This window comes from Gekko japonicus, unplaced genomic scaffold (assembly GCF_001447785.1).
Source record: "Gekko japonicus isolate JY-2015 unplaced genomic scaffold, Gekko_japonicus_V1.1 scaffold252, whole genome shotgun sequence".
Lineage (NCBI taxonomy): Eukaryota > Metazoa > Chordata > Lepidosauria > Squamata > Gekkonidae > Gekko > Gekko japonicus.
The window spans coordinates 768338-783190 of NW_015163612.1; the positions used below are offsets into that span (position 1 = coordinate 768338).

Here is a 14853-nt window from a genome sequence, read left to right on the forward strand (position 1 = left end):
CCTGCACTTTTTGGCCTTGGGGCAGCTGGGAACTGTAGGCCAGCAGATGAGGAAGCCCCATTCAACCCAGTGAGTGATACCCCTGCAGGCCCCTCTCTGAAATTACAGCTCAATTAAACCTTATGGGGGAACATTTTAAACAAATAACCACAGCCATTTTATTTATTTATTTATAGTCAAATTTATACCCCGCCCTCCCCGCAAAGCAGGCTCAGGGCGGCTTCCAACAACAAACACAACAATACAGAATAAAAACATAAATAATACAGAATTAAAACAAAGCATTTAAAATAGTACATTACAAAATATCAGAATACTGGCGGCAGTTAAAAATTAAACGAATAAAGTGCTTTCCAACAAAGTGCTTCAATTTTATTCCACATAAGGTGTTTAGTTGTTATTATGCTCGTTCTTGAGGCAGCTGCTGGATGTTAACATTATGGGCCGTGCACTAGGGCAGCAGCAGCGGCCCCTAATTGTATGCCTGGCAGAAGAGCTCTGTCTTGCAGTCCCTGCACAACTGTGAGAGGTCCTGCAGGGCCCTGATCTCCTCCAGGAGCTTGTTCCACCAGTTAGGGGCCACCACCGAAAAGGCCCCGGCCCTATTAGCAGCTAGCCTGGCCTTACAAACACAGGTAACTGCCATTTTGTGACACCTACCAACAGCCATTGAGGGAACAGTTAGTCCCACATGGGAGGCAAGCAGGAGAAGCGTCTTCATCAAGAGAGAAAGCTGTTTGCCAGTAATTCTGACAGGGCAGAGTGGCTGAAGGGGGAGTGGGCGGGGAAGAGGAGCAGACCCAGCATTCAGCCAATGGTACACGAGTACTGTTGAGTGGCGGCTGATGGGCTGAGGGAGAACATGGAATCTTGCCACCCCAAAACAGGATTATAATATAGGAAAGACTAGGGTCAGCTATATGATGGAGCTAAAGGATGACGCAATACCTCCCTTGTTTTGTGTAATACAGCTCACAAAGGAGGCAGGGAGAAGAAAGAGCTAAAGGATGACGCAATACCTCCCTTGTGTTGTGTAATACAGCTCACAAAGGAGGCAGGGAGAAGAAAGAGCTAAAGGATGACGCAATACCTCCCTTGTTTTGTGTAATACAGCTCACAAAGGAGGCAGGGAGAAGAAAGAGGGGGAGGGGGTAAGAGAAAGGGAGAGGGAGAGGAAAGGGTCTAAGGATCAGCACTGTTAAACAGAGAGCAGCAGGCAGAAATTTATTTACATTCAAAAGCAGCAGGTCCAGACTACTTCTTCATTCAGTCCCATGGTATTAGCATCTGAAGATGATGTATCAATGCTGTGTTTCAATAAAATCCTACCCTTGGGAGTCTGTCCTCCAAGTAGTTCCTAGTGATGTGAATAGATGCTGATCCACTTGAGTCAGCAGCTTCTTTGTGCATACACAGTTTTGGGGAAACCATGTGCTTTCCATGGATGGAAGCCTATCTCAGAAGGTTGTGGTGAAGATAAAATGGGAGAATCCCTATGTATGCTGTGCTAAGATCCTTGGAGGCAGGATAGTATAAACAATGGACTGAGGAAAACCCATTAAATGTCTCATTTCCTTACAGTAAGTAATATTAAATAACATAGATACAGCTGGTCCCATTGTAGTATAAATGTAATTAAAAGAGGCTTTTGATAGGTGACATGAGGAAACATGAAGTGCTGCTGTTTCAGGGAGGCACACTTTCTAAGATTCCTGCCAACAGACCACATATGAAGAAACTGTACATCCATTAGTGAATTACTATCATCAGGAAGGAGTTCACTGCAAAATAAATTCTGAAATCCAGAAAGCAGAATGGCTGACGAAAATTACTGTGGTTGTCAATAAGCTGTGTGTCAAATCCTTGGAAGTGTTGCTTGCCATGCCCAATATAGCCAGAAGGTGGCAGCAGTGTTTCTGCCTGCTCATTCAGTTGGTGTTTTTGTGCTGTTGCATTCTTTAATCATATAGTGTTTATCCCCTCTCCCTCCCACCCACCCACACACCTGCGCTGTCTGTGCTCATCTGACCACACTATTGCTGGACCTGGTTGCTCAAATATCATGAAACACAATACAGAGCTCACTAACGGAACATAGTTTTGATGTCTAGAGAACTGTTGCATCAGAAGAATACTTTGATCTAACACATCCTAGGAAAGTACATTCAGTGTGATTGTGTGCCCTTTATATAAACTGACATGAAAGCAAACTTTTTGGTGGTTCATTCTGCAGCACTTTCAGATGGGGCCTATCAGGAGTTGAAAGAATGCTGCTTCGCAAACATAATATTTCATGGATCTGACGCCAGAGTGATAGGCAGCTGTTTCAATGCAGTGACTGTTTCTGACAGCAGACATTCATAACCAATGCAGGAAATCCGTGTATATTGACTCTATATGATGAATTAACTTTTAATTAGTAGTCTCGGTGTCATTTTTGTGCTAGATCATGCAAAGCTTTAAGAGTATGAAGCCCTAAATTATCTACACATAGATAATAATAGCAATCAAAATTAATAATTGGCACTGTATTTTAAAGTGATAAGTAAATCATCTTATTGCCTTTATCTGTAATTAATTCCCTGTGGCAGGAGTTGAACATTTTGCAACATCAAAAGCTTTAATCACTTTTAAAGAACAGTTAATGCATATTGATTGTTATGTTATAACTTGGCGCCTAAAACAGAGGGTAAGAGATTCCCCTCCGCAATGAAAGAGTAATAATCTCATTATCATAGAGATCATACTATTTTGGATGTAATATTTGAACAAGCAGGTGATGGGTTCATTTTACTGCCAATGAATTCAAAGATCATGCTGAGAAGAAAGGCAGCCAGTGAATTCAGAATATCCACCAAAGCAAGGAATGGTGCCTAACCATTGAGCCCAAATACAATAATATTGTGGCTTGCTGCTTATTATAAAACAATTTGCCTTTAGGGATGCTGCAAATTTCACAGCAAACATGTTTGACTATCAAACTTACTGTTTGCAAAGGTGGCAATCAGATCACTCGGTCTGTTTGGTTCATTCCAAACAGCCGTGAATGCCTGCCAAACTGGTTTGCATTGGGTTTCTCCAAAACTGTGCATGCACAAGGAAGCTGCTGATTCAAACAGATCAGCATCTACGGTATTAACATCACTAGAGACTACTTGGATGAACACCAAAGGATAGGATTTTATTGAAACACAAGGCATTGATGACGGATATATATGATTTCTGAGTGATATAACTGTCTATTGAAACAGTTGCCTCCTACTTGGAGAAGTAATGCAAAAAGGATGGGGGGGGTGGATTGAATCAAGCTGTGTAATAAGGTGCATGTGCAAAAACCAATTGTATTGTACTGAATGGTTAGGAAGGAATACAGTGAAATATGTTGGACACAAATGAAAAGATCGATGAACTATGAAACCCGTCTTTGAAAAATGAGGTGTCTGTTTACAACCAGGGAACAGAAAGCAAGTTGGAGAGGCAGGTGTCTGAGCATTCCTAGCTGCATTCCCAGAAGTTGCATAGCATTTACACAGCACTTTCCTTAAGTGGTCAAAAGATTTGCAAACATTATCATATTAAGCCTAACTGCCTAATAAAGTAAACTGAGGCTGTGGTCACACACACTAAACAATCCACTTTCAATGCACTTTCAGTGCACTTTACAAATGGATTAAGCCAGTTTACACAGTGAAAATCCAGTTTGAAAGTGGATTGAAAGTGGATTATTTAGTGTGTGTGACTGCAACCTAATATTATGATGTGAATGTTGTAAATGGCATGTGTATGTGTGCTGAGCAACAGTGGCTTGCCCAAAAGCACCCAGTAAATTCCTGGATTACCTGATATTTCAGAGAGGGTAACCGTAGTCACAAAGTGTTCAGAAACACTATGCGTCCTTGTCTCCCAAAGTTCATCCTTAAGTTTCATTCAGTAGTTTGTGAATTATACCAGGCAGATTCCCCCCCCCCACTGCTTCCCAGGTCATAAGGAAGTCTCAGAGTTCATGCCAGTATATGTTACAGCCCCCATACTGAAGCTGTTAACAGCTAACCACCACTTCCGCAAGGTGGTGCTCTACATGTGGACAATAATGTTTGTGAGCCTCTTACCATAAAGCATCACAAAAAGGGCTTATGTCCTAGTCTGGTGTTTGAAGGTGTTTTTTGCAGGCTCCAATAAAGGTTCAGGACTTAATATCATTTATCTATATAATAATTCTGTTTTGGTAATGGCACTCTCCTGAACATTCCACATGCTCCCAAATCAGTTGGTTCCCTGTTCTGTCACTCAGAAGCTGTCCCTATCCACTGGCTGTGTTGCCTGAGTCTCACTTCCAATATTCTAAACAGTTTGCTGTTCCTCTCCTCCCAATAGCCAGTCAGAACACAGAGGTCATTTGCAGATGTGGTCTGATTGGCCTTTGGCTCTAACATTCTAAACAGTTTGTTGTTGCTGTTGGGAGTCATTGAATGTGACCTGAGGTAAAACACATATCCCAATTTCCCCTTAAACAGTCACTGGAGTTGCCAAAATACATATCCCAATCTTCCCTTAAATGGTCACTGGAGTTGCCAATCTCCCTTTGGGGCCTGGAGATCTCCCAGAAATCACCGTGTACCCCAGCCATAGCTCATCATTTCTCCTACAGAAAATTTCCCAGCTATTACAATGGCTGCTTTGGGCAGTGGACTCTATGGCATTATACCCTGCTGAAGTCCCTCCGCACCCCAAACCCTGCCCTCCCCAGGCTCTACCCCTCCAATATACAGGTCTGGCCCTCTCCTTAGTATTGCCAGCCTCCAGGCAGCACCTGGAGATTTCCAAGATCAGTTCTCCTGGAGAGAATGGCTGCTTTGGGCAATGGACTCTATGGAATTATACCCTGCTGAGGTCCCTTTGTACCCCAAACCCTGCCCTCCCCAGACTCTACCCCTCAAATCCCCAGGAAAAAGACACCCCCCAAAAAGAGGGGAACAAATCTAAACCAACAAAGCACAAACCTCCTAAGGAAGTTTAGAAAAATAATAGAGGGTAAAAAGTTAAAAACATAATAAGTGTACAAAATAGTGTTTATTACAAAGACATATAAAAACCTAGTAGGGGCCCAAATTAACCCTCATAAAATGTACAAAGTTACAAATACACACAAAAGAGAACAGTGTATGACCTGAAACGTTTCGGCTCACAAAGGCCTTCTTCAAAGGTCAAATAATGCAAAATATAACAAGCAACAGAGTCCTTGTAACACATGTAAGGCAATTAACAATAAATAAAAATAAATAAAATAGGACCAAAATTGGAATGTTCCAATATGGAATTGAATGACACACCAAAAAGTTTCTATTTGGGGCCACAAATATATCTGGCCTTGTGTTGTGTAACAGTGATTGATGGCACATTGTCCCTGACAAGGCAATTCTATTTGCACTCTTAGGACCTAAACTGGAAGATACATAACATTTCCAGTGCATACAACAACTTCTGACACAAGGCCAGACCCTTGGAACCCAGAAGACATGGCATAGGAGGAGGTGCTTTTCTACTTTAGCTGCCACTGCATAACCCCAAATCAACATAAGTCAGGGGTGGAGAGAACCATACCAACCTTTTACCATGAGACTGTCCTCCCATACTACCCACTTGGGGCAGCAAAATGACTGGAGACAGCCCTGCCTTATAGCTAAGAAGAAGGAAATAAACATGGCCCTGCCTTCCTCTATTTTCTCCTTCCCTCTGCCGCCCCACCAGCCACAGCCGGGACACTCACCTGGAGCTTCCTTCTAGAGCTCGTTGTATTTCTTCCCGTTGTATTTCTTCCCTTACTCCTAGTCATGCATACGCAGAATTAGAACACTGATCAGCACTGATCATTCTGATTGGCACTGCACCTCCAAAGACTCAAGCAGAAATCCTTCTTAGGCCTGCTATCTGAGAGATTTTTTATTAATTGTAGAAATCGGGGATTGAATTGGGACCTTCTCTGTGCCCCTGCTCTTTGATAAAGCTTTTACAAATCACTGTAACTTAGACATTAAAAACATGCCTATACCCTCTAAGAGAAGATTACAGCCAACATTATGAACAAATCATTCCATTTTATACTGCCCTTTCTCCAAGAAGCTCAGAGCTCTGAACATAGTTCCCCTCCTACCTCTACTTTATCCTCACAATAGCCCTGTAAGGGTAGATTAGGCTGAGAGATAATGAACTGGTACAAAGTTGTTCCAGTGAGCATCATTGATATATGAGGTTTTGAACCTGGGTCCCCTCAATCTAACACTGGAACTACTACACTTTCCTGGCTCTCAACATGCTGCTGTAATCAGTATTTTCAAGTTAACAGAACAGAATCCTGTTGGATAAGAAAACCTATGATATAAGGCCAAATCCTCTCTTTTCACCTTTTTCATCCAACTGAGCCATCCTACCCTCCTCATGTTCATCCCTGCTTTATTTCTGGTTTGAGCACTGTCTTTTACCTGCCTGCTCTCCTGCCCCCTTACTGGTTGAAAGAACTTTGTGGAGTTGTTCTTGGCAATTCCCCTTCCTCTTCTTCTGCTTCTTTGCCATAATAATGGTTGATAAAATGAAAATGTGAAAGTTTTGTTTACTTGAAGGAATTAGGAAAACAAATATGGGAGGAAACTATAATTGTAAATGCTTATGTGCTATGGGGTTCCTTCTCTTTGCTTGTAATATAACTTACACCTGCTTGCATCTCAAGTTTATTCAGACACTATACGCTGCATCTATCAAATGACTCTACATGTTGAATTTTAATTTTCCAAAGTATGACTTTCAAATGTGGTATTTTTATGCATGTAGTGCATGCTGTATTCCAAACTGATATATCCTGAACAAGTGATGTGTTTTAAACTTGCCATATGTAAGATATTGCAGTTACTGAGGTTTACTGCTTATTTTCCTTCTATTTTCTTAATACTTTGTACAAAAATAAAATAGTTTCTATATATAAATTACAAAATGAAACATAGTATTATCATCAATGATTAATGATAATGTCTTACAAAAATATCAATAGTCCCAGATGAACACACTGATTAGAATATCGATAGTCCCAGACAGTGTTCCCTCTAAGCTGAGTTAGTGTGAGCTAGCTCATTGTTTTTCAGCTTCCAGCTCACACATTTTCGTCTTCGCTCAGGAAATATGGCTCCAGAGCAAACTAATGTATGCAGTAGCCAAATCGCCCGCTCAGAACTTTAATGCCAGTAGCTCACAAAGTAGGATTTTTGCTCACAAGACTCCACAGCTTAGAGGGAACATTGGTCCCAGATGAACACACTGATTAGAATATCTATTCCAACATTGTAAAAAACTGATTGCCATTTTCATAATTCCCTAAACCAAGCAAGACTGTGAACCTCCATGAAAACATAGCAAATTTAGGCCAGGAAGGGATTGGGCTGAAATTGGCAAATATTCTGTTCCTGCCATAACCCTTATTTGGAGTTAAATCCCACTGTGATTTACTACCAAGGGAATGTGCACAGATTCAGGCTGTTGAGTGCCTACGAAAGAGATAGAATGATCTAGGTTGGCGTGATCAGCGACAGCTTGCTCACATCTGAGCAGATAGCACGTGTACTAGAAGACATTGAACAGATGTGTATTATAGTATAGGATCATATGGAGGGAAGACGTGAACGATTCTAAGGCAGACTGCCAGATAGCTGCTGCTGTTCTCAGCAGGGAATATTGGAATGGCACTGATGCCTCCAGCACTCCACCTTCGTTGATTTCAATCTGTCTCCTTGTGTGAAATCACAGCTGATTGACTCTATTCATGGAGGCTGAAAAAGGGATGCTGAAAAAGGAGAAGTGTGTGTACCAACCCATTTGGATAATGTTTTATAGAAGCCCATACTGTGGCATATAAGGGAGTAGATATAGTAACAATGCTGTGTCAGGGCATATACACCCTTGCTTTTGCCAACAGTGTGAAACATCTCTAAATGTGTCTGAAACTAAAGCTGCAAATATCTAAGCCTGCTAAAATTCAGTCATGATGTCTTGGATATCTTTTTTAGATATGAAAAAAGCAGTCAAGCCTGTGAAGGAAAAAAAAGGTAAGCGCTGGATAGCTTTCTTAAAAACCATGTGAATGTGTTAATTTCACTAACACATTTTAATGTAGCATTACTAAGCTGACTTTCAGATTCTTATAACCTGTTGAGTTTTCATCTTCTTAACCTATATAGGAAAAACAGTGCAGAAGACACATATGAAAGAGGAAAAGGGCAAAGGTAAGTGAAGGAAGGGTGTAAGATTTTGCAAGCATAGAAATCACGGGTCTCAGGAATCAAAAGGATCTCTTTATAGTGTATTCAAGAAAAGGAAAGATCTGAGTTCATATATTCAGCTGCACTGTTTGGACTTCCTACATTTCTACAACTTTCAGAAATCATCAGGATTGGTATGGCTTAAGTCTCTTATAGTTTCTATGGTTATCATACCCAAAGGACAGATCTCATCTGCATCACATCTCTTCCCCATCCTTGTGTAGATGTGAATATCAGACACATCATGCACTATAATTTTTGTACATGTAGAAAAAAGTATGTGCATCATCATCAAGTATTAAATGTTTGCTGTGCTGTATGTAGGGTTTCTTTAAATGCCTGAGTTTACTGGCTGGCTGGAGAAGGGATTTAAAGAGATCTCTTTAAATTTGTTCCCCAAGTTGGCCCATATCACCACTGCTGAACTGCATGACTCGGCGAGTGAACTCAGGCATTTAAGGTTATGCTGAAAATTTGGTGCCTCTACCTCAAAAAACAGCACACACACCCCGAGCCTCAGAAACCTCCAGATTGATTCTCCATTATAGTCTATGGGGAACAGTCCCCATAGGCTATAATGGAGCTGAATAAATTCAGATTTCCCGATTATTTCCCAAATCCCAATACCATACTGATATTGAGATTTGGGAATATTGGGAAATATTGATTTGGGGGGGTTCTGATATACCTGAACCCAGAAAATGCCATTTTTTTCACACCGTACTAGGCATCTTACTAAGGATATTGTAGCCCAATCAGTCAGCTATCTGTGGAAGTCTTGACCAAGGCCCTGGAGAAAGGAATGGGAAGGATGAACATCAACAAATTGCAGCTCAAAGACTGCAGTGCTGTTGTGCAATGGCAAAGATGTTTGTGGACTGAGGAGTGTGCCTGTCCTGGAAGGAGTTGTGGTCTCCCAGAAGGAACAGGTTTGTAGCTTAGGGATGCTGCTAGAACCAGGTCTATGGTTGGAGGTTCTTCTCTGTGGTACATAGTGCCTTTCATCAGCTTTGACTGATATGTCAGTTTGACAAGCATGGTTATCACTTCCAGGCTAGATTGCCTTAATGTGCTTTTAAAATTGTCTGTAAATGGTCCAAAATGTGGCAGCAAGATTATTACTGAGGACTGGACAGAGGGCTGATATCTTGAGCTGAAAGATCTGCATTGGCTGTTCATATGCTTCTGGGCACAATTCAGATTCTTGGTTCTTACCATTAAAGCCCTAAATGGATGGTGGGTGGGTGTACTTGAAGGACTGCCGCCTCCCATATTGGCCAGCCAGCCAGGTGAGATCCTCCTCACAAGACCTGCTTCCAAAGCTCCTGAGCTGTGTTGGATGAACTCCCATAAAAATCACCCTAGAAGACTTTGGCATATCCAAGATTTGAATGAATATCTAAAGAAAATTCTGTAACTTGCCTGCCTGTATAACAAAAGATTGTCTCTTGTTGACAATGTAGATTTTGACATGAAAATCATGAAAATTTGGTTCAGATCTAGTTTAGAAGAAGAAGAAGAAGAGATTGGATTTATACCCCGCCCTTCACTTGGAGTCTCAGAGTGGCTTACAAACTCCTTTCCCTTCCCCTCCCCACAACAGAAACCCTGTGAGGTGGGTGGGGCTGAGAGAACTCTGACACAAACTGCTCTTTTTCAAGGACAGCTGTGCCAGAGCTTGTGACTGACCCAAGGTCACATCAGCAGGTGCAAGTGGAGGAGTGGGGTATCAAACCCGGTTCTCCCAGATTAGAGTCCGCACACTTAACCAAACTGGCTCTTCTGGTTTAAACAGAAGAGTGCTCATAAGCACCAATATATCCTTGAGCCTGTTGGTTTGATATTTTTTCATGAGATATGGATCCTTTTATATGCAACCAGATTTTCACATGAAAATTCCTTTTCTTCATGACTTTAAATTCTGCTGATTCTGTGAAACTTAAGTTAAAATGATAGTTCCTGATTTAAAAGATCTTTTTTTAAAAAAAATATCATGTTTGAACTTGTACAGTGACTATAGCTTCTGCTTAACTGCATAAAATTTTAACAGTATAAATGTGCTTTTCATGCCAAATTTGACCTTTGAATCCAAAGTTAATGAGATTGCTCTGTTTTCTTAACAGTTCCAGCAGTAAAAGAAACCCATAAACATCACAATGTGACATCAGGTAACTACTGGTTCCTTTTTATTTCAGTGGCACTTGATCATAACTAACTTTTTCTGGATTGGCATCAAAGACGAGTGACCATTTATGAAGCAATAACTTGCCACTGTGTACCTATAATATCGTGTTATGTTGGTCATCTTTATTTGGCGTAGAGATACATGATGCTGCCTTGCTGTAGCTAAGTAGGTCTGTACCTGATCAGAGCCAGGAGGGCAGAGACCTCCTGGAAACTGCATTGCTGTGATACAGGTGTATTAATGCAGGTGTGCTAAGCAGTTATCTTCATAGCATGCTCAATTAATATTACACATATAATCATCTGTACATCAATGATATTATTACTATTACTCTCAACTTTCAAATGGAGTAATTTTCCCATACTGAAAATATACAAATAGATAGCTCTGAATTAGCCAAAGATATAACAAGCATGTCCTACTATGTGTATCCTAGGACACATAAGTAGAGGGTTTATAGTGCAAGGCTATTTGTCTGCATATATCTCTTCTAAAGCACAGGAGGGTAGATTATCAGTTGGTGCTCTTCAGTGACCACAAGTCTGAAGTCATGTGCACATTTCAATACTTTTCATAGCTTTCTATGTAAATGGAAATAAATACAGATTTCCCACAAGGACTGGTCTTGGTTACCATAGAGTTTTGGTCAAAATGCTAGAATGTCGCTGTGCGATGTGCCCAGCATGATGACATCTCTGTGCTGATCTATTAATCCAAACTCTATGGCCCAGTTAATATGACAGATTTTTTTCTTTTTCTTTTTTTTTAAATGCCAAATACAACTAATTATTACCCCACTTTACATTATGTTGGAAGGATCTATTTTTAAAAAACCTCTATTCCGAATCAGTATGTAATTCCAGAAGAAATGCAATATAGATGTAGACTGCAGAAATGGGAGTGTTACATTCGCTATTCACTGTAATAAGAAAAGTTACACCTCAGGGAAAAGATGAGAGATTAGGTAGCAAGAAAATGTCCATGTTACGTACATAAAATGCTATGCTTCTGCTGGAAACAAATTGGGATTCTCCCCCCCCCCCAAAAAAAAAGTTTTACCTTTTGCATTTATAGTGGTGGATAAGATGATTGTTTCTTAGATGCTTGCCTGTGTAAAGAAGTTGTTCCAGGGCATATTATCATTGCTTTCAAGCAAATTAACTGTGTTAATTGCAAAGAGCCTTTCCTGTGAACCCTCTGACTTGTGGATTTCTTTCCTTCCAGACAAGATTTCAAAAGCTGCAAAGTCAAAAGGTAAGTTTTGTTTAGCATTTTAAAGACATTTGTTTCTCAGCTGACATCCTGTAGTTGAAAATATTGTACAAAACATAAGTTTGTAAATTGTGGTTAAAAATGTTATCTTTACTGGGACAGTGAGAAAAATGAATCATTGGCCCCCTGAAAACTTTTTTTTGGCCTGTAGGGAAATATTAAATAAAATGTGGTAAACCTGTTGCTGCTATTTGGTGAAAGAGAAAAAGTAAACTGCCACCAAAAGGGAATTGAAAGACAAGATCTAGAGTATAACACTTGAGTGATGTCCAGTGATGAAATTTCTATTGCTTTAAATGGACGAGGGTTGCAGTCCATGAAATGATGAGTGCATCCACATGTGTCATTTAGCATGGCTAAATGGTTCTGAACATTGTCCTCTAATTACAAGACTAGGGTCCCGGTCACACGAGCTAGATAACGCGGGGGGAGGCGTGGCTATTAGCGCCATCGCAATTTGATGCACCCCAATGCAATCAGATGCAATGGTGTTGCTTCCTTCGGAAGTTGTTTCCAGCGCGCTCCAACCAGGAAGCAGGGACTCGAGAGGAACACGCTGGGGCGATCAGATGGAGAGTGTCTGTCTGCAGCCCATCACAACCGTTTAATACTGGAGTTTCCCAGGTACTTTTAAACTCCGCATCTTCGTCCGGACGATACCGGTTGGCCACGGGTGCACCACGCTTGCCAGATGTGGCGGTATGATCACGCCCATATAATCTGCCTGGCATTCGTGGCTCTCCAGCGGCAAACTCTGCATGTGATCGGGGCCCAGGTCTTGCATTACAACTCTTGCAATGGCCGTAGCATTCCTTTTCATATATCCCTGTCTGTACGCAACACAAGAAAGCTATTCAACACCTCAGCTAAAGCAGAGAAAAACACTGAGCAGGAAAAATGACAAGATGGAAATCAGGTGAGGCACTGTTCCAGTGGATTTCCTATACCTTAATATTCACACTTAAGCATAGTACCATGAGAATTATTTCATCATTATCCAATTCTGCATCACCACGTGAATGGAAGAACCATGTATGTGAGTCTAATGATATGGTACCCTCCTGTATAAGCATCACCTAGCTGGAGGGGAAAGCACTGCTCACTGTAGTACAGTTCTGTTCTGTTCTGCCTCTTACTTTGGCCTTCTGGTAGACCTCTGGTAACTTAAGGAAAGTGGTGCTCATTTGGGAACAATTCCCTTATGGGATACCTTTCTTTGTGAACAATTTAATTAGTCTGCCACTAAACAAAGGAAACACAAACCCACAGCAGTGTTCCGTCTAAGCTGAGTTAGTGTGAGCTAGCTCACAGTTTTTTAGCCTCCAGCTCACACATTTTTGTCTTAGCTCAGGAAGGATGGCTCCAAAGCAACTGATTTATGCAGTAACCAAATTACTCGCTCATAACTGTAATGTCAGGAGCTCACATAGAATTTTTGTTCACACAACTCCACAGCTTAGAGGGAACATTCCCCCCCCCCCCCCAGGGCACCACAAGTGTCTTTATGGGAATTTACCAGCATCACTTGGGTCTTTTAATCCCTGGTTTACACAATCTGAGGCAGTATGTGGTGGTGGCTTTAATGCTGTTTTGTGTAGTAACCTGTTTAAGTGTTACTGAAAATGACCCTTTGGTCAAATGTGAGAGCAGTTCAAGAGTAAGGAATTTCATAGGCAGAAAATCTTATATAACCAGAAACCTCAGGGGGTTTGTGTAAATATGTATGTGTATATTGGGGGGAAGGGCTTTAGCAAAATAGCTCCCAGCAAATATATTCAGCACAATACCTTCCAGCAATATGTCATAAAGCCATTGTGAAAGCAATACAACGAGCTCTAGAAAGATGTGTAACGAATGCATAGACTGGAAGCAGGTTAAGTACATATTAGGAGTATGTAATAGAAAGGCACAAATGTAGAAGTAAAGTCTCACATACCTTATGTTACACAATACCTGGTGTCCAAGGTCACACAATGTAGGCCAGAAAATGCAGCACACACGTCTCCGTGGGGTCATTTCTACAGTTGGGCACCCTCTATTGCTCCCTCTAAGCTGTGGAGTCTTGTGAGCAAAAATCCTGTTCCCAACTAACCATCAACGTACCATTATCTGCCCCTCTGACTGCAGCTGACTTCTGCCTTCCCTCCTGGAGAGCAGTTGTAATTCTGAGTGATCTCCAGGCCTCACCTGGAGATTGGCAACAGTGGTTCCCCATGAGGGAATGGCTGGTTGGGAGGGTGGAGTCTATGGCATTGTACCTATTTGAGGTCCCACCCCTCCTCAAACCTCACCCTCTCCAGGCTCCACCCCTCAAATCTCCATGAATTTCCCAACCTGGAGTTGGCAACCCTAACTCCTTCCCAGCCAACCATCAACCTGCCGTTATCTGCCCCTCTGATTTCAACAACTGATCTCCTCCCCCCTCCCTCCTGGAGATCAGTTGTAATTCTGAGTGATCTCCAGGCCTCACCTGGAGATTGGCAACAGTGGTTCCCCATGAGGGAATGGCTGGTTGGGAGGGTGGAGTCTATGGCATTGTACCTGTCTGAGGTCCCACCCCTCTTCAAACCACACCCTCTCCAGGTTCCATCCCTCAAATCTCCAGGAATTTCCCACCTGGAGTTGGCAACCCTATCTCCTTCACAGCCAATCATAATCCTACCTCTCTCTTCAGCTTTCCATTTCCCCACACACACACCTGCATCCTCATCCGTGCTCTGATGCCCGGACTGCCACAGAGTCCACCATTTTCTGAGCTCTGAAGCCCTGACTGCCACAGAGTCCACCATTTTTTCCAGGGGAACTGATCTCTGCCATCTGGAGAGCAGTTGTAATTCTGAGTGATCTCCAGCCCCCACCTGGAGATTGGCAACAATGGTTTCCCAGGAGGAAAAGTAGTCTTTCTCTGCAATGGGGACCAAAACAGCTGATATCATTCTCCTCTCCCCCTTTTGACTTGCACAACAGCCCTGTGAGGTAGGTAAGGCTGAAAGTCTATGACTGGTCCAAAATCACCCACTCAGCTTCTACAGCAAGAACCTGGATCTCTGAAGCACTGATGGCTACTCCTAGGGTAGCCAACCTCCACACAAC

At 41.9% G+C, this 14853-nt stretch overlaps 1 protein-coding gene across 1 annotated transcript in view; it reads left to right on the top strand.

Moving 5' to 3' along the window:
- The window catches only part of LOC107107107 (triadin-like), a 181568-nt gene that overhangs the window by 149831 nt on the left and 16884 nt on the right, over window positions 1-14853 (top strand). The window contains exons 32-35 of the mRNA XM_015407344.1: window positions 8052-8090; window positions 8223-8267; window positions 10427-10471; window positions 11713-11742. Of these exons, the coding sequence (XP_015262830.1) occupies window positions 8052-8090; window positions 8223-8267; window positions 10427-10471; window positions 11713-11742 (159 nt within the window). The remainder of the gene's footprint in view (window positions 1-8051; window positions 8091-8222; window positions 8268-10426; window positions 10472-11712; window positions 11743-14853) is intronic.